At 40.0% G+C, this 20,192-nt stretch overlaps 1 protein-coding gene across 14 annotated transcripts in view; it reads left to right on the plus strand.

Annotated features, from left to right (window-relative positions):
• FHOD3 (formin homology 2 domain containing 3) overlaps nt 1-20,192 on the plus strand; it is a 377,817-nt gene that overhangs the window by 313,929 nt on the left and 43,696 nt on the right. For all 14 annotated transcript variants that reach the window (XM_032118819.1, XM_032118873.1, XM_032118846.1 and 11 more), the window contains 3 exons: nt 215-1,104; nt 7,514-7,672; nt 15,920-16,102. In XM_032118819.1, coding sequence (XP_031974710.1) covers nt 215-1,104; nt 7,514-7,672; nt 15,920-16,102 — 1,232 coding nt within the window. The remainder of the gene's footprint in view (nt 1-214; nt 1,105-7,513; nt 7,673-15,919; nt 16,103-20,192) is intronic.

Genomic DNA, 20,192 nt, shown 5'->3' on the forward strand with positions numbered 1-20,192 from the left:
TTACTCCCCTTCCATTTTTGAGAATTATTCCCAACCCATCAAGATCAGGCCATGTATCAGTGCTGTATCTTATTTCAGAATTTTGACAGTAACTGCTTACCCAGTTTCAGTTGTACATGCATCCTCCAAATGGTTTTTCTGGGGGGGTTGAAGAGTGTTCTTGGTGCTCTGACTTCCTTCCCTTGACTTCCCATCTCTGTGTGTGTGATTGCAGGTCCATGGTCACAGACCATTCAGGATGCTGGTGTGAATGAGCAGTGCAGCAACATCCTCAACAACAAGCGGTTTATGCTGGACATGTTGTATGCGCATAACAAAAAGCCCAAAGATGAAGAGGAGAAGGAGCTGGAGGCGAAGGAGGAAAAGAAGGAGACGGAGGAAAGCGAGGAGTCACTCACTAGCCTAGCCAGCAGGATCTCTATTCTTCAGGCCACAAAGCAGGGCAAAGATGAAAGTGTCAAAAAGATGGAGATTGGAAATCTGGACAACCAAGGCAGTGTGAAAGCCTTTGCAGAAAAATTTAACAGTGGTGATCTGGCTAAAGGGACAGCAGTGCCTGAAGATGAAATCAGTGAACAGGTCCCCGAGAAAACACCAGCACAGACAAAGAAGGAATCTGATTACATCTGGGATCAGCTCATGGCTAATCCTCGAGAACTTAAAATCAAAGACATGGATTTTACAGACTTGGGGGAGGAGGATGATGTAGATGTGTTGGACATGGATATGGGTCCTGGGGACTCCCTTGTTCCCCCTCCTCCACCTCCACCTTCTTTTCTGGGTTTGCCTCCTCCACCGCCTCCCCCCTTGTTTGGATGTCCGCCTCCACCTCCACCCTCTGCTAATTTATTGGCTCCTCCTCCACTGTTCAGCACTCCTCAGGGTTTAGGGTCACCCCAGGTTTCTAGGGGTCAGCCAGCATTTATAAAGAAGAAGAAAACCATCCGTCTGTTTTGGAATGAGGTACGGCCATTTGAGTGGCAGTGTAAAAACAACAAACGCTGCAGAGAATTCCTGTGGTCGAAACTGGAACCCATTAAGGTGGACACTTCCAAACTGGAGCATCTCTTTGAGTCTAAATCCAAGGAACTGCCTGTCACAAAGGTACAGCTTGTATTCAGTTTGCTGTTTTTCTGCTATTGTATTGGTATTCATTCTGAATTAGATCTAGGTGATTTATGTTGTTTATATCAAACCAGTGGAAATTACTGGATGTGTTTCTAGCCTGGCCTATGACGGAAGATATTCCATGACCTGACACTAGAGATGAGCCTAGGGTGTTGTACGTGCCAAGTTGCCCTCCTGTCTCAGGTCTACCAGTTGTGGGATATCACTGCAAGTGGCAAATACCAACAAGTTTTACATTAGATTGTCCAAAGCTGAGTGCCAAAGTAGGTATTGGAATGTGAAATACTTTCTGTCACATTCATAAAAAGGTCACAGTGTGGTGACTCATATCTGTGTATTTGACAGTTCTTCACTTGGTAATATTTTCCTAATCATTATGTGGAAAGGTTAGAATATCGGACTGGATCTGCTGTGTGCTTTGTTCTGAAGGATCAAATTATCAGCTAGACCAAGTTTACAGCTGAACTCTGCAGGGGTGTTGGGTTTTTGTTTTATACTGGTGAACAGGCCTATTTTAAAACTTTAATTTATGCAGTGTGGCAATTTTAGGATGGAAGCTGGCACAGGAAATACTTCTGTAGCTAGGATTCCCTCTTCCTCAGTATTGTTATAAAATAAACTCCCAAAGGCTCCTGACATGGCTGTTTAACATTAGAATCAACAACAAAAGGAAGCTTTTTATAGTTACATTTAGTAGGAATTTGAAGTAGCATTAAAAAAGTTATTAGCCTGAACATTTGTTTTTCATGGCTACATAAACTCTTTTTCTTCTAAGCAGCATAATTGGTATCAGGGAAACAATGTTTTTTTCCAGTTAAAATCATAGTAAAAAGTGTCCATCTCTCTTAAAATAAATGAATTGCTTGTGTGTTTTCTCTGTATGCTATATATCTTATAGTAACATAAAATGCAGTCTGCACCTCGAATATTTTACTTCTCTTTTACTAGAGAAAGTGGTTATACCTACTATGTATTATAGATATTATTGTTTGTTCCTCCTCTGGGGAGTCTGGATGTCTCTCAGTAAAGGGTCTCTGTGTCACTTGTCCAGTTTATTAACTCAAAATTTTCTAATAGTCATTCTTGATCTTCTCGGCCAAGTGGAAACATTGCAATTTCTATAATCAAGCCCCCAAGTACCTAGCAAGCAACAGGTATATACAGAGATGGCTCGTGTACATCCTGCCATCACCGTTTTTAGCTGAATTTTTTTGTGACACAGATGCACATAAACCTGAAATGTATGGTGTAGCACCTTTAAAAACATATTCAGCTGATTGTTCGTCTGGCCAATGCTGAGATTAATTTCTCTCTCTAATTCCTCTTCTGCTGAGGAAGGAATGCTGGTGACGTCATGGCGTGCTACTCCTCATCTCTCTCCCCGTAAATACAAATCTGCCACAGATGGTTCATAGATGGAAGGAATGAGAGCATTTTCTTAGATCCATAAAATATTTAATTCCTCGAATTGAATGTGGAATGATGACATATTTGCCATTTCCAAAATTTAGCTTTGTGCTAAGTGCCAGCATTGTAATGGAGCACTCTGGCTGATTCTTAATCTTTTATTCTCACATGAAATTTTGATAAAATGTAAATTGTTGGAATTATGACTTGTTTACTTTTCCAGTCAATCATTGTGCATGTTCCCAAACTAGCCTTGGCCATTTTCCCTCCCTCACACTTGCTTCTCAAACCTGCCTGATGCTTTGGCACAGCTTTTGGCTTATGGCTGGAAGATGAGTGAGCAGGTTTCTTTGAAATTAGTGCAAGTCTGAGAAATGATTTAGGTGACTGCTTTCCCCTTGGCGTCTAATAACGGCTCTCTGCATGAGACACTGTACTTTTGGCTCTCTTTCCACCCTGTCCCATAACACAGACATAGAAGTCTCATTGTCTCATTACAGAGAAGACAATGGGGACCGAGGAGTACGGTAGTAGAACTCTATGCAGGCTTTGGAAACTCCTGCCTGGTTTTCATGAACACCAGCAAATCTTCCAGAGGAGGAGATGGTCCTTAGATCAAGTCAGAGTGGGAATAATTAAGCAGACCACTGAATCCGTAAAAGACTTGAGGTTTGGTACAAAGATTGCACTCAAATTAGGATAGCTCTCGCTTTTTCCAGACTGCTTGGTTTATTTCCAGAGAGCACATTCCCCGTTGTGTCTAGTTTCTCCTGTCCAATGGCTGCAATCCAAAACAGGTTTATTCTATAATATCGTAAAGTCTGACTCACAGCTCAGTTGGTTCAGCTGAAAAAAGAGTGCAGAGCAACAAATCAAAAGTCAAACCTCCAGATTTCATAGCAAGAGATGGAAGTAGGTGCATGGAAAAGGAACAGTCCAGAAGGATGAGAGGAAAAGCAAAGTCAGGATGTATAAGGGGGGGGTTGGCTCTATCTTGTGCTTATGCTCTCTCATACAGCTGTAACCAATTTTACTCCGGTTTCTAATCCTTCACTGTGATTTCCACAACACACAGCTATAAACAGCTACTTCCTGGCTCATGAGAAGTTTTTCATTAAACACAATAGACTGTAATAAAATAAAGTGGATTTTAAATTGTAGGATATAATACAGGATTTTGGGGGCTGGGACTGGGAGAGAAGATTCCTGATTTTAGGAAAACTTGTGCCACACTGAGAAACTTGCACATTGATTTTAGTTAGTGAAGCACCTTTAGTTGCAGATGGTTTATTTTTTAGAATAGAGCACCACTGCATTATATAGAAAGAGTGATCAGGTATCTCCTCCAAGCCATTCTAGTATTTCCTTCCTTCTCACTCCACCAAACAAAGCAGGTATTTTGGCAAAGTACTTCTAAGTGTTTACTTTTCTGTGAAGAGAACATGCAGACACTCCTGAATCGAATGCTGTTGTTTCAGCCCTTTTGCCATCCACTTGGTTTTGCATGAATGTATTATTTTTCTGATTCATGTATACCCTGTGGGATATAGTGATTCATCATGGGCCCACAGACATAAAAATTAGTAGGAGAGAAAAATGAAGGAATCTGTTTTCATGTACACATGTGTATACATGTGTAGACACATATTCCTTTTGAAAGAATTTGTTGCAATTTCAATAAATGCCAAGACAAGTCATAAATGTGGATCAGAATTTCTGAAAAAGATTACATACATATATCCTAGAAAAAGTCAGTGGCAGCTGAGTGATTCCATTTTAAATCTCCTTTATTAAATCCTTGCTAATTGAGATAGAAGTTAAAAAAAAAAATAAAAGAAAGCCATCTCACTATTAAGAGAGATTTTTTTGTACTACTGATGTAGACTTCTGCAACTTTAAAGGCAGGACATACATCTGAGCTGATGCTCATATATAATTATTTATTGATAAGACCACTTGAAAAGTTTTTTAAATTTTTCTGCTTCCCATATTAATTAAAGCAAAGAGGCATTTTTAAGACTACATTCTCATCAGACTACAAATCACATTCTGTGGGATGGTAATAGTTTTTAAATAATCCATCTGGACTACCTAGTCTTCAACAGAGGCAAGGGAATGTGGCCAGTTAGGTCTTCTAAAGGTCTAAATTCACTGTAATTGTTAATAGATTGCAGAAGTGTTTGTTTTCCACAGATTATACTACCTGGTATGTTTGTATTTTATAATTACTTTTGTAATTACATTTAATAATATAGTATATGTAGTATTCAGAAGTTCAGGGATTACACTTCATACAGATACTTTAAAAAATAAAATCAGGTGCACTAGTTCACTGTTCCCTCAAGCATTTTAAGTCATTTTCTGAATGAATTTATGAAGCATAGATTAAAGTCACGAAATATTGTAATAGAAATTAGTAGTTGTAGCTTATTTTAAGTCAGACACTTCCATATGTGCAATTTCATTGCAGACAAAAAGCAATTCTTTTCCTAGCAGTAAGGTAGTAAAGCTCATAGTAGTAAAATCTTTCTCTTTTCTTCATCCTTTTATTTATTTGGAAATGATTTCTTTGGAACTCAGATGTCGTCCCCAGAAGGGATTTAAAATCACTTCAGCCCCTGTTTTTGAAAAGGGTTACTCACCCCAACATTTTATATCCCACATGCAGTTATAGCTCTGGAAAATACCTCCATGCACACATGCCCTGTGCAGCTCATCTGTCTTTCATAACTCATTGTTAGGGAGCGTGTGCACTGTTGGGATTGCAATGAGCGCGGCTGTGAGCGTCCTGTGCCCCCCAAATGAATATGTCTCTCTTGTCAGACTTGGGAGCCTAAAAACAGAGCTGCACATTTGAGGCTTGCTTACCCATACCACATGTGGGAAGCCTAAATTTAACTCCTTTCCCCTGGCCTTTTCCTTTCTGCATAAATTCTTTGGAGCTGTGTAATTCGGTGTTCCAAAGGACAAGGTAAAGAGTGGTGGTTTAAAAAAGGCTTAGTGCAATACAAGCTCAAGAGGAAGCAGTCTCTGGTGAACCCTGTTTGGTTTTAATGTTGTCTTGGCCACTAACTGTGGTCCTGAAAATGTGATTAGTGGTTCCAGAAGTAAAAGTTACTGCTTTAAAGGAGAAATTGCATCTCACATCCTTCAGGTAGCTCCCCAAAAACAAGAGGAGTCCCTTGCTCAAAGAAGGGAAAGTTCAGGAAGGCTTTGGGGATACTTCTAAGGTGTTAAGAGATCAGTTCTGACAGAACTGATAAAAAAACATTGAAAATAGATGTTATCTTTGCTCTCCTAAAATTTATCCTGTTTACTGCAAAATTGTTGTTTCTTTCTAAGTTTAAAAAAAACAACCCTCTTATTACTTTCTCAGATCATACACATGTGGTATTCCCTAACTCCTGTAAACAGCACTTGCCTTCAGTCCCGTGCACCCACAGAAGTTGCATCATACCACATTAGTCATGCTGGTATGATGAAAGGACTGTGGTACCACACAGGTGCTGGGCAGGCTGCAGGAACGGGTGGGCAAACCTCTTTCTGTGCAAGCAAGGTTCTGAGCTATGCCAGAAAAAAGTATCTTTGTAATGATACAGCTGTGTTCCCCATTATGGGCTGTCCACAGCTGGAGGTGCTTTGATGAAATCACATTTACTAACTTCCAGTTCAGAAACACGTAGGCCTGGCAGAGGGGTGCTTTTGTGTCGGTGGCTGTGGTGCAGACCCAAAGAGAGTGAAGAACAAAGCTCCATAGTCTAAAAAACAATCCTGAACACAGATTGAGACTCGGGCAGTAAGTCTCCTCCTGGGCTTTCCCCAAATCCACAAGAGATGCAAGACTGATACATCAGTGTGCAGGACTTCTCCTTACACTCCTGTGCTTGACGGCATTCCTCAGCCTCTGATAGGGCAAAGGAAGAAGAACCACAGAAAACATGCTTACAGTGTTCACATATATGCAGAGGAAGGAAAAAACCCAGAGTATGAGGAGCAGAGTCCTCTCACCTTTCAGCTACCCAGCACGACATCTGTAGTTACCAAAGAGACACCTTCTAGCAGGGGATGATGAGAGAGAGAGAGGCATGCTGAGGTGTAAAAGCAAAGATCACATTCAAGACTACAATATGCCATATAAGTGGGTTTCGAGTCCCCTTGCATAGTTGGTTCACATTTTGCCACTATAAGGATGGGGAGAAAGAGAAAGAAGTTCCTTGGGTCTACTCTAGAATGGAATTTAAAGCATATGTTGCCAGTTCTTTGTGATTTTATTATTATTTATACTGGAGGTAAGATCCAAGAACATGGATAGTCTCAAATAAAACTTTGAAAAAAGCATGAGAGTTGAAATTTTTCTGCATCTATGAAGAACTTGACAGACATATCATGAGCAGCGAGGTAGAATAATTTTCCCCTGGCAGCTGGTGGTCAGAAAACCATGCCAGTGCCTCCAGAAAGGCACCTATGGCTCCTCTGCCAGTGCCAGAGGTGGATTTATAACACGGGAGAATGCTGGCAGGCAGATGGGAATTTCCCAGCCAGCCACACAAGTGAGAGAGGGTCCATATTAATGCATCCAACAGGGAATTGAGCCCTGGAGCCCTTGGCTGCCCAGCTGCTGCCCCACCAGTCCTGTGCAGGCCAGTGCTGCTGCACAGAAGAGCTCTGAGCTGGCAGAGACAGTTTCAGGTGTTTTTCAGACTGGCTCCTGCCCCAGACTGCCCCATGTGAGGACTGCTGTGTCAGACTGGCTCTGCTTTGCACAGCAGCATTCAGATCTCTGATTGAATCCTGGCAGCTCATGTTGATAGGATAAGGATGTGCTACAAGAATTCAGCTTGTTTTGATGCCTACAAATAAATCAGATTTACATTCAGTGTCAGCTTTCTTGAGTGGAGGAAGTCATTAGTGAAAGGAGTGAGTTTTCCTTTATAAAACAGATCAGAGGAATAATGATCTTGTTCTCTTCTTTACCAAGAAAACTGCTGCGGATGGGAAGCGACAGGAGATCATTGTGCTGGACTCAAAGCGAAGCAACGCCATTAACATTGGCTTGACTGTGCTGCCCCCTCCCCGCACCATCAAGACTGCTATTTTGAACTTTGACGAATATGCCTTAAACAAGGAAGGAATAGAGGTAAGAAAGAATAGTCAATGTCTTCAAGTCTGCATTTTCAATACTACTTTTTCCCATGTTGCCTATGGTACAGGCCAGACTGGTCATGGAAGAGGGAGAAGGGGTGTATTATGTCATGTCTGAGTGTCGAAATTTGTGAAATTGGTGCAGCGGGCTCAGAAGCATGAAGTATCATGAGGCTGGGCATGCTCAGTGATCATAGATTATCTGCTTTGTTTGAGTAGCAGTGGTGTTAATTCCTGTCAGGTTTTTCAGAGTATTATCTGAAGCTTGACTGAAATATTGTGACCAGCAAAAATAGGCAGTGAGTTACTAAGGCTGATGCAACTGGTACAGGGTTTAATAAATTTCGTGCCCAGCTAGCTGTTGGAGTGATTCTAGATTGTATATCTAATGGAAAACAAATACAGTGACTAGTTTTGCCCAGAATAGCATTTCTGTGTTACTGTTGTTTGAAGAAAAGCAGTTGGTATAAAGATTACAGATGATGTAATTTTTACCACTACACGTTTGACTTTGCAGATATTCTTACCAAGATCCAAGATGAGCTCTGTATATTATTTTTTTTATCAAAACATTTTTCTTCTATGAAGTGTAAAAGAAGCCTGTGGCTCCACTGTTTTTTTCATTATGGTTGTATTCATTTCAATTTTTTTTTTTTTTTTTCAATAAGCCCGTATCATCTAGTAAAAGTAATCTGCACAACTACAAATCTCATCCAGTGTCTATCAGAGGTCACATATTAACTCACAGTCACCTTTCAGTGGTTTGGCACTGTGTTTCATTATTCCCCCCTTTCCACCTTCACCTTGCTGACTACAAAAGAAAATGAGGAAAGCTTCCTGGAATGGAGTTGCCAACAGTTACATGCAAAAGAAATGCTTAAGGCAAAAGACCCTTCTAGCTGGAAGGCAAGGCCTGATTTATCCCTGCTAGAATATAGTTTCTTCCCAAAGCTGTATTACTTATTTTCTATATGCATACATCACTTGTTTTATGAAGGTGACAGATCACTCTAAAAAAGTAATTTTTCATGACCCAGCCCATGTGCCCACCACTGCAGTCTGCACTACTAAGCTTTAAAGTGTTGGAGAGAAGTACCCCTCCAGCCAAGCCCAACTCACAGACAGCCAGTTAGATCTCAGTGCTGTAGGCAGTGTTTCCATACATCCAACATAAAATGGCTGACAAAGAAGAACTTCACTAATTTCTCTGTATCGTCTCCTATGAATTGTGTCCTTCTGTGGCTTCAGGTACTCTGCACAGCTCGACTTTTCCACTGCCAGCATTTGTCTCTGGGCTGCCCATCTGCCAAACACCTGCTGTGGTGTCCACAGCTGTGCTTTGTACCACCATACCTTCCTTTGGGTGGCCTTTCCATTAGCTGCCAGGAACCCATAATTTCATTTAAAATATATATGAAGGTGGATTTCAGTTTGAAGAATTCAAGAAACCAGGAAATTGTACACTGCTAATATACTTGCCCAGTGCTAAAGAAAAGGTTTCTGAGGTCTGTCCCCACAGCTTGAAGCTAAGGATGTGAGTAATCCTAATGTGATCATTCAGGTATTTGAAATCAAAAGAAAGGATAAGTGCAGCAGAGCCCAAGTGCTTTGCACTTTGAGGAATGAAGTCTTGATTGGCTGGAAAGGATGATGTCCATGGAGGAAAGAGCTTTTTTTCCTCAATTATATATATTTATTTACTTCTTATCAGGTAAAACCCTACACTGAATTCAGATTCCCTTTCTCAATCCCAAATTACAGATTTTTCTTATAGCATGTTACAGAGCCAGACCTTTATAGTGATAGAGAGGGCTGGATTGAGCTGTGCAGAATTGGCCAGGTAGCACACAGGTTGACACAAAAAGGCATCGTTGTGAGTCCCACTGTTTGCAGCAGATCCTTGCCTCAGTTTTCCATACTGCTCCTTTGGTCTACAGTGTAGACAAGCTTTGTGTCCTGTCTCTCTTTTCTCTGTTCATTGGCTTTAGCCCTAAAGTTAGCATAGAGAGACTAGAGGTTGTCATTTCAGTCTAGATTTTTAGAAAGTTTTCTGGTTTTAGAAAGTTTTCTAAATGTAAGGAAATAATTGGTAGCCACTTTGAATGAATCAGTAATAATGTAAGAATCAGCTTCATTTATTAAAAATCCACCAATAATACAGCAATTTTTTATATAATGTAATTGATAGGTTACCTATGGGTTGATCGAGGCAGGATTGGTATGGAAAAAAATTATGCAATTTGCCGAAGTAAAAGAATTGTATCACAGTAGGTACTCAAAAGCCTTTCTGCACAGTAACTGTCTAGAAGAGATGTCACATCCAGTAAGCAGAAGAGAGGTATGTGAAGAGAGCAGGAAAAGAGATGTGTGCAGTGACAACATAACATTCACTGCTAAAATTTCAGAGAAGCTATAATTTAGGATTGTCTTCAGCTTTTGTCAGATCCAACACAGAGCAGAGCACCCGTAGTGTGAAAAGTCACCTGAGCCATCCTTTGCCTTGGCAGTGAGCTCTGTGCTTTGCTGAGGAGCATTGCCACTGTCACGAGACTGTGTGTGTGGCTTTAGTTCTGCACCTTGGTGGATTAAATGGTACCTTAAAACTGACCTTAGTGATTCCTTTAAGGACAGTAGACTGAAGCAGTGCTGGCAGTAGTGCTAGCAGCAAGGCAGGGGTGCAGTGGGCTGCAGGCTACAAGTTTGTGATAGCCCAATTCATCATCAAGTCCATAGATAGAGCAGTAGGTCCAGTAGAGCCTCCACTGCTGCCCTATATCCTGCTGAATGCTGCTTTGCTTTTGACATTGAACTCTTGTTAGTAATCCATACTTTATTTTTTAACTTCAAAGATATAACTAAGTGGAAAAAATCCTCCAGATGTTTTAAAACCCACTCTTCCTAAGTTTTGTATTTTTAGGTTTTAAAGTGGTTAGGTACCCCTGAGACGTGAGAAAAGGCAGAAAGTGGGGCCATGACACTAAAAAGGCAGATATAGTCCACTTAGTATGCAAAGCAGGCACTGTTTAAGACGTATTTTCAGAGGAATGCATGTTGTGTGTTTGCAAGCATGAGCCAGTCCAGCTAAAAAAAAATTTTGCCACCTGACATTTGCCAAAGTGTTTGTGTTTTCCTTTCTTTGAAAGCTTGGCATTCATTGTGTTCAAACAGCTTGGAGCTCACTGCAGAATAAAGAACTGCCTCCTTAGCATGGATGAGGTCTTGCTCTGAGTTAAGCAAAAGAGGCAAGCTTAAAATCCTGGCACGTAATTCTTATTTATCAGAGGCAACTGCAGGAAAGGAGTCCAACAAACCAGTCCTTGGTGCTTGTCTGTAGAGAAGGAAATGAGTGGATCCCTCTATAAAGGGCTGCTCAGTAAGGAAACGTGGATCAAAACCAAATTATACCGAAGATCATGATTAATTTAGCAGAGAAAAATTAGGGTAGGAAATTAGCATGGGTTGTTTTCTGCTTTACAGTATAGCTTTGTGATGCTATGCAGGGTTGATTGCATTAGTAGGTATGGTTTTTAGTAAAACTTTGAAATGAAAAAACCTCTACAGGCGTGCTACACCTTCCATACTCGTAATAAGTAATTTGAAGTCTAGGTGTCTGGAGTGGCTAGGTAGCCCTGAGATGTCAAAAGGGGTAAGAAATGAGAGCTTGGTGTTAAAAAGCCAGATGGTGACATGTATAAACAAAAATCAGAATTTGATTTTTGGAAACAAGTAAGGTATTTACACTTTTATTCTGATTGTTGACATGGTACATCAACATTTGCAGTTTTCAATTTGTTCAGCTAGTGCTTTGTAAGACTGTGATGGGATGTTTCAAATGAGGCTAGCTCGTGTGACCTGAAAGAACACCTTTTTTCACAAGTCTAGACAGAAGAGAGAAAGACCTCAGTGGTACCTTTCTGGCCAGACACCTACAGTCAGCATATCACAACCCTAATCTTTTAAAGAAAAAATGCCACACTTTCTCTTCTTGCAGGAAACCAAAACATCATCTGGACTTTCTGTGACCAGCAATGACATGTTCATGTATTTCTGTAGAGAGTTGAGGAAGCAGAGTGGTCTGACTGAGGCAATGGTGTCAGTTCCTGATTTACAGGGATGGCCATCAGTGTTTTAGATGCAGCTCCTTCTCAGAATTGAACCATTTTTGGAAGAGTTGTAATAAAATTAGTGCAGGCAGCCTCCCTTACTGTAAAGTTCTGACCTTCATAGGCTGTTATATTTTCTTAGAGTTTCTACAGGTAATGCAAACCAGCAATGGGTCTTGTTAACAGCTGCCTGGGAAGCTGAAATGTGAGAGACCCTTTTAGGAGTTGGATTGTCTCCTGAGGCCTGTCAAATACCTAGTGAAATACCCACTAACATGTATTTGGTTATGCAGCTTATGTATTTGTGGTCCTCAAGCCACAGAAAGCTTTGGACAAAACAATAACAAACAGGTATTTGAGTTACTAATTTTTTCAGTCTGTTATTCATCTGGTAAGATCAGTTGAAGCTTAACACAAAAGACAAGACACCCCTGCAACCTCGTCATCACTGAGAAGTCCCAGTATGTCGTGAAAGAGAAAATTTAAGCACCTAATTTTCTCAGAGGTTCTGGGCTATTTGCTGTCACTGGTTAGGTGCTTCCTTGCATCCCACACTGAGGCCCATGAACCTCAGCCATATGTTTCTTTTGTAGGTCTTCCCTCTTTGGAACTTTTGGAGATTATACCTCAGGATGGCAGAGTCCAGGAAATAAGTAGTTTAATCCCTTTGCTGAAAGGACAAGCAGGTGGCTGGGTCAAGTAGTTTAGCAGCAGAATAATTAGGATCCATTATCTAATGCAAAATTTACTTATTTTCCTCCAGTATTTGTGCACTGGTTTTCCTCAAAAAATAAGACTCTGGCCCAAACAGTTGTGTGAGAATGCATGAAGGTGAAATACATGTGTCACACATACTAGAGAATATGAGCATAGGGTTTGTTAATAATAATTCTTCTTTAATTCACCTGAAGGCTGCTGACACCACCTCAGTTACAAAAGACCGAGGGAGCTGGGCCTGTTCAGCCTGGAGAATAGCCATCTGAGAGTATCAATGTATTTAAGTATGTGGAGGGAGGGTGCCAAGAGGGTGGATCCAGGGTCTGCTCAGTGGTGTTGAGCAATGGGACAAGAGGCAACAGGCAGAAACTGATGCACAGGAAGTTCCACCTGGATGTGAGGAAAAACTTCTTCACTGTGCAGGTGACCGAGCACTGGAACAGGTTGCCCAGAAAGGCTGTGGAGTCTCCCTCACTGAAGGTATTCAAAAACCATCTGGGCACAATCCTGTGCCATTTGCTCTGCAATGACCCTGCTTGAGCAGGGAGGTTGGACCAGAAATCCCACTGTGGTCCCTTCCAACGTAACCCACTCTGGGATTCTGTGTACTGGGGAGAGCAATATGAACTAATGATTGGACTCGAAGCTATTTGTGTTTTAACGGTCACATCAGGTGCCAATAACCTCCTGCCCTGCTGTGATTTTATGCTACTTTTACTGTTAGTGTAGTTTCAAAAAATAATAGTAATAAAAATTAAAATAATAATAAAGTGGCAGATGGTGTACTCATCAGTTTCCAGCACGGAAGAAATGGTTCAATTAAGTCATAGAGTGGAAATCAAGAAGAGGAGCATTTCACCACTTGCTCAGGGGGGCACCAAGGATGATGACCATCAGGATGAGACTTATTTGCCCAAGCAGATGAGAAGTGCTGAGGTCATTGTTATGGGGTCACTTGCACCCTGGATGGTGTGAGACCTGCCAGCAGCTCTGGCCCCACCAAGGCATGGCTTTCAGCAGCAGGGCTGATCCTCAGCAGCTGGCACCACAAGCACAGGCTCTTTTGCTTGGCATCCTCTGTTTCACATAGTATGGTCTATAGTATGCAGCCTTGCGGAACTTGGACTCGAATGCTTTTGTCAGCTCCATCTATCTTGTGATGTTTATATAAAGCTCAGGGAGGAGGAGAGTCCCTTTGGAAATAAAGGTTACTGTTTCTTTGCTCTCTTTAAAATGCCCCAAAGCAGTACAAAATCTCTGGAGTGAAGGCACTGCCCCACCACAAAATACTTGCGGGATCCCTGGGTAGGTGCCAAAAGTCCTGGTTATTTGTAGGAGGCAATTGAGAATACTGCTGCAGTGTTAGCCCTCAAAAATGCACCAGAGGCATTTATACATCCATCACATGGCTACTGCTAAACTCTCCATGTATGGATGTTCAGTATGATCCTATTTGCAAGCTGCCCTGTCTCAGCTGAAGGCGTTTGCTTTCTCGTTGTGGAGGAGAGGAGTAGGCACTCAGGTGCATGACTCCTTCAGGGACACTGCAAAACACCTTTCTTTATGAGTATCAGGCTTGGTCTGGTTTTTTTAAGAGAATTTTTAGATGAGTATTGGCTCAGCACTGAGAAATGCCATGAAGCAGCTACTTATAAATCTAGTTTTATGTTAGGTATGACCCAAGTAACAGATTTCAGCATGTATGGGTGGAGGGATGGATGGATGGATGGATGGATGGATGGATGGATGGATGGATGGATGGATGGATGGCACATCTCAAAATCAATACGCAAATGCTGTCAACTGGAACAGGTGTACATCAGAATATTTTCCAAGCAGTCCTTTTCAGGCTAAGGAAAAGCACCAGAGTGCATTGAGGGATTTTCCTCCTCTTCTTTTTTCTTTTCTTCAGATATTAATTTATTAAGGTAGAATCTTGCAGTGTCCAAGCAAGGGGGCTTTTTCTGTTGTTGTTGTTGTTTATACAAAAAATAGCAAGAGAGAGAGAGAACATTAACAGAAAGAAATGCTTCTTTATTTATGTTTATGGAAGTCAATAGAAGAAAATAGACAGCAATGCAAATGCTGTGGCTGCAATTAAGTAAGTCCCAATTCAACAAACTGAACATTATTTGCCTGCCTAACTCTTGTTCTTCGCCTGATTGACCAGGAAAAGTCCCTTGCTCTCCATCCACACTTAGCTCCAGTGCTGTACAAACAGCCAGGGGAACTATTGGTGCTGGGAGGGGGCAGTTGTGCTGCTTTGATGAATTGGCTATGTCCAGTGTTGGAACAAGGCTGTAGTTTGGATTGGCAGGTCTGATAGCTCTTTGGCTGTATTTTTATTATTCTCTCCTCCCCTTCAAAACAGCCTCTATCATTATAGATGGCTACAGCAAAAACATGTTATTCCTCAGATGAATAAACATTAGTTGTGTTAAAAATCTGCTTTGCTTTAAGCAGGCATTTATCAGTAGGATAAAGACCTCAACTTATCTGATGCCTTTATGTTGTTTTGCTTTTCTTTTTTATTTTGAAGTGCATTTATTGTGTTAAAAACTGATTAAGACACAATACCTTAGAGAGCAATACTTTGGGAAGGAAAGCTGCCACATTTAAACAAGCCTGTAAAATGCATGAATTAAAGGCAAAATTTAAATATTTTGAGCCACGCTGTCAGCAGAAACGGAAAATATTGAGATCCTTTTTCAGATAAAAAGAAAAAAAGGCCATATGTTATGAAGTGCATAATTCAGCTTTAAATTCAATGTGTGTTCCTTGGGAAGTTGTCATTTAGGGTGAAATCTTTAGGAATGACCTAGTAAGCTGCAGTAGTTTCCATGTTCCATAAGAAAAACAAAACAGACTGAATAAAAAGCCAGAAATTATGGGAACAGAGAGGGACAGGAGTCCTCAAGTTATCCTTGTATACTTACAAGTGTGCTAGAAGATTTGTAGATATTGGGGCTAAAAGGGACCTCAAAATCTGGTCTGACTTGCCATAAATCACAGGCCACAAAACTGTTCTCCTTCTACCCTTACTTCCATACATAATTTGCGAAAAGATGTTAAGTTCTGACTTAAACGTGAAAGTTGATGAGATCAGTCCTGACCAATCTCCTTTTGTCTCCTTTGGTGTTTCATCCCATGATTAGCCATATCTACTGAATACAGATTTTAAAAGAATGAAATAGCATTTTAATCCAGGTACGTTTTTAAACAAACTGCAGGTATGTGAGACATCAGTCCTCATTTTGCTTCCTTGTGCAGTGGGTTAGTTCTTGGTTACTACCGTGCTGTCCTAATTTAACAGCCAGGGACTTGAGGACTTCTACTGTGGCTGCTGTGGGGTCACCCAGCAACCAGCCCTCACACTCCTCTCAGCCCCACCACTGATGCCTGCCTTTTGTCTCCCTGTCCAGAAAATCCTGACCATGATCCCAACCGAGGAGGAAAAGCAGAAGATCCAGGAGGCACAGCTGGCGAATCCTGATGTCCCCCTGGGCAGTGCTGAGCAGTTCCTTCTCACCCTCTCCTCCATCAGTGAACTCTCTGCCAGGCTCCAGCTCTGGGCTTTCAAGATGGACTATGAGATAGTGGAAAAGGTGAGGGAAAGGAGGGAGTTGGGTGGAGACTCTTCCAAGGCTTTGCTTCATCTTTCTGTGACCTTGGTATTATATGCACATTTTGAGGAAATGGTAAATGGGGCACTTTTGTTTCAGTGGCCAGCCAGGAAACAGCTAAAATGATCCTTTATAATCTCTTCCTTCTATAAAAGACAATTAAGAGATTATGTCTTCCTTCCTTTAATTAGTCAGTAATGATATTGAAACAAAGAAGAGGGCTAAATCTTTGCCACATCTTCTCCAGATATTGTTATTCAGGAAATTCTTACTTCAGAGCCGCCAGAATTTTTTTTCGGTAAAGATTGAGTGAGGACTACTATATTCAGTTTTATATCATGAGATATTGATCTTACATCCATTTGAGCTAAGGAAAACACCGTCCATTGAGGTTTTTTTGTTTATAGCTCTCAAAACTCTAAACAAAAATAAGACAGTTCAGCTTAGTCACAGACAATTATTGACACCTTCTCTACAGATGGCATTCATTCAAAGAACACTCTAATAATATAATTGAGGTGTCTGTCAAGAATGATGAATCACAGGCAAAAGTTTTTTAAAAAGAGGGTAAAATTTTAGTGCACAGATGAAGCAGAATGAAACTGTGTAGGGTTTCAGGTACTTGCTGCCTTTCACAAGGTCTTTCAGGCATCTCTGCACAGGAGTTTCCTTCTGGCTGCACTTCTGGTGCATACCACAGGCATTGCCCTTAAAGCAGCTCTCTCCTCTACATATTAGTTTTGTATATCTATCTCTGCACACAAGTGTGTATTGAAAAATCAGTGTAAGTTTGTGTGATATGGATTCTAAAAAGTGGGACGTGCTTGTGAAAATGCCATATGTTTACTAGCAATGGTTATTTAATGAGTTGTTACAACAGTGGATTGATTTGCAGATGATACTGTCAAGATTACTCAACCTCTACTTAATTTTCTTAGATGTTAGGAAATGCAATCACACTAATCAGAGTCAGGATTTTTAATTGGAATGTTTTAGTTTCTGACTTGTATAGCAAAATACTTGTATCTGGCATGAATACTTTTTTGCCTGTTTTTTTTCACTCTGGTACAGCTATTTATTCTGCTTTGAAGTTACCACAAGGCTAAATTGTACCTTTCACATAAACTAAGTTAGCTGTAGCTGTTAATCTCCACATATACCTAGAATTTCTAGTGTCATCTCAGTCAAAAAGCAACATTTGAAGCACTGCTAAAAGCTAAAGAAATTCTGATAGTTTTCCTGATGCTTTGCCACAAAGTTAGTTAATTTATTGCCAGCTGAAATCCATGTAGAATGGATGCTAGTACAAAATACCTCAAATACTTACATTACTTAAAGCAATAGCTGTAGTGAAGATAAAACCAACATTTTTATCCCTGTTTGAAGACAGACAGGACTAAGCACAGTACTTAGCAGAAAATGGTAGAGGAAGTAACATGTGATAACTGTGATAAAGTAAGAGGAGCATGTGATAAGCCTAGCAGACAAGCATAGACAGGACAGACAGCTTGGGTCTTAGTTGGGTGAGGAGGAAGAAACAGATCAGACATCGGGGTACATGGGAGAGCAAGCACCTGTGTGTCTGCAGTAACAAAAGGTTAAGGTCAGAGTTTAAGTTCCAGGTAACCAGTAAACATACATGTTTTGTAGACTGAAGTGAAATACTGTGAGCATATTCAGTTTTTTTAAAATGAAGTAGTTTGCATTAGTGATTATGGTAATAAAAGAGACCCATGAGGTGCTAACATTCTTCTGTTTGTGAAACTATGTTTCTGCACAAAATCCATCTGCAAAAGGGCAAACCCTTCTTGAAATTTAGGTCCCAAAATCACTTAGCTCCACGGTTTTTGCCATTTTTTTTTTAGTCTGGCATTTGCTGGATTTTTTCTTTTTAAATCTTATTTTGTAATAAGGAAAATTCATAGCAGTTCAGAATGCACTCATATTATCTACCAAGTCACACATATATTTTATGTAAGATATGAATACTGTTATTTCCATGAGGCTGGAAGTTTTAGATGGTTCCTGATATCAACAGTGTGAAATACCTGAGTTATTGGTAAGACCAGGGTTCTCATACATGAGACTCTTCTGCTAACCTGCCAAGAAGAGTGTTCAGCCTAAGTAGGTCTTAGCTTCATCTCTGACAACCTGAAAGAAAAGAACATGAATTTTTCAAGAAACGGATTGATATATTTTTTATGTTCATGAAAAGCTTTCCAGGCATAATGATAGAAATCATCTTTCTTAGCTTGAATTTAATTAACTAAAGCAAGTCGGGGTACATTTGTAGGGAGCATTTGCAGACTGTGAGGGGCTGAACTGGATACTCCACTCTTTGCTGTCTATAGAAAATAAAAAAAAAGAAAAAACCCTTTCCAAATTATTTGCTTGATAATGTGTATGCTGCTTTGAAATGTTAATTAAATGCCTACCGAAGGTCATTAGCAGAACAATAATTTTTCTCACCTTTCTTTTGGTATCCTAGTTTAAATGCACAGACAAAAGAGGTAAAAAAAATTACAGTGTGTTGCTACTCATTCCTCATATGGAACTACTTATGATGCAGATATTGTCAAATTTTATTATCTCAAAGGGTCTTAGAAAAAGAAATAGAAACTTTGGTTGTCTTAAATAAGATTTTTTTTTTAAATTAAGATCACTGCAGACAAATATATCCTTTTTTCTGACAACTTAAAAGATCACAAAATTAATATAAGCAGGTGTAGAAATGAGAAAAGTATGATTAGTTGAGTTCATTTGTACATGTGCATCAAACGTTTATCAGGCATTATGAGATGTCTTTCAGACAGAAGTTGTGGACCAATCCTCAAATTTCATTCAATCCTAATTTTTAGCTGAAAAATAAAAATGTGGTATCCAAGGATATGAGGTAGCTCTGCCTTACCTATCTGCCCTCTTTAGGTAGAAAGTGAGTTTTATAGGAAGCAAGAGTGGGTAAATTTGAAAAAAACAGAAATTTGTCTGATTGTTTAGTATCTTGCATACTCTTTTTTATTGTTTTTTAATCCTACAATAAAATAAGAAATAAAGAGTAATTATAAATGTGTACTATATGCAATAAAGTCTAAGCTCAAATAACTTGTCTAAATAGCTAAATGAAGGGCTCAGTATTGGCCTGCTTTGGAAGCCTCTTATGCCACCTTTTTATTCACATGGAAAATGTTCTAAATTAATCTTTTAGGAATGTTTTTTTGACAGGTTAAAAATTGATCCAAGTACAATAGTTCAGAAGCCCATGTTTACCACAGATGCAGAGCAGTTTGATTCATCCCATAATGCAACAAAAAAAACCTAAATCAACCCTGACTTTAAAGCAACTCAAAGAATACTGTGCAGCAGTTTCATGATTTTAGTTCACCTTGATAAAATCTTGGATTATTTATCACCTCTCCTCTGATGTATCAACTACTTAGCTCACTATCTCATCTCTTAATTTGTCTTGAATTTGCCATATTCTTTTCAAAAGACAGATTGCTCTGTAGTGACTAGAAAGGTGTTTCATTCAGCTTTTATGGTAAAATATCACTACAGTTGTTGAAGGAACCATTGTGTGTCTCCAAGAAAGTGAAGTTCTCAGTTACTTTGCCTCTTGGTCTAAAATAGCAGCTTAATTTTGGCTTCTTGGCTCATAAAGAGTATAATAATTGGGGAAATTGGGAAAAAAAGTCTCCCTGCCCATGGCAGAGCGGTTGGAACTGGATGATCTTCGGGTCTTTTCCAACACAAACCGTTCTATGATTCTGTGAAAAGAATACTGCTCACGGATGCTTAGAATGGCATTTGAAGATAGAAACAATGTCAACTGTTACTGTGCATACAAAATAAATAACCCTGGGCCTCACACAGACATAGAAATAAGCTCTGACAACTCAATTACCCTCACTCTCTTCCTTTGAACTCTGGTGTAGTTCACTTCCTGAGGTGATGGAACAGAATTTATGATTTCAAGCCTTATCAGCATGCATATCTGTACTCAGATAACATGTGTGGATGGAAGATGCATTAAATTAAAAGATTAAAATGAGGCTATTTGTAAAGCTTGATGTTT

This window comes from Corvus moneduloides, chromosome 1 (genome assembly GCF_009650955.1).
Source record: "Corvus moneduloides isolate bCorMon1 chromosome 1, bCorMon1.pri, whole genome shotgun sequence".
Classification (NCBI taxonomy): Eukaryota; Metazoa; Chordata; class Aves; order Passeriformes; family Corvidae; genus Corvus; species Corvus moneduloides.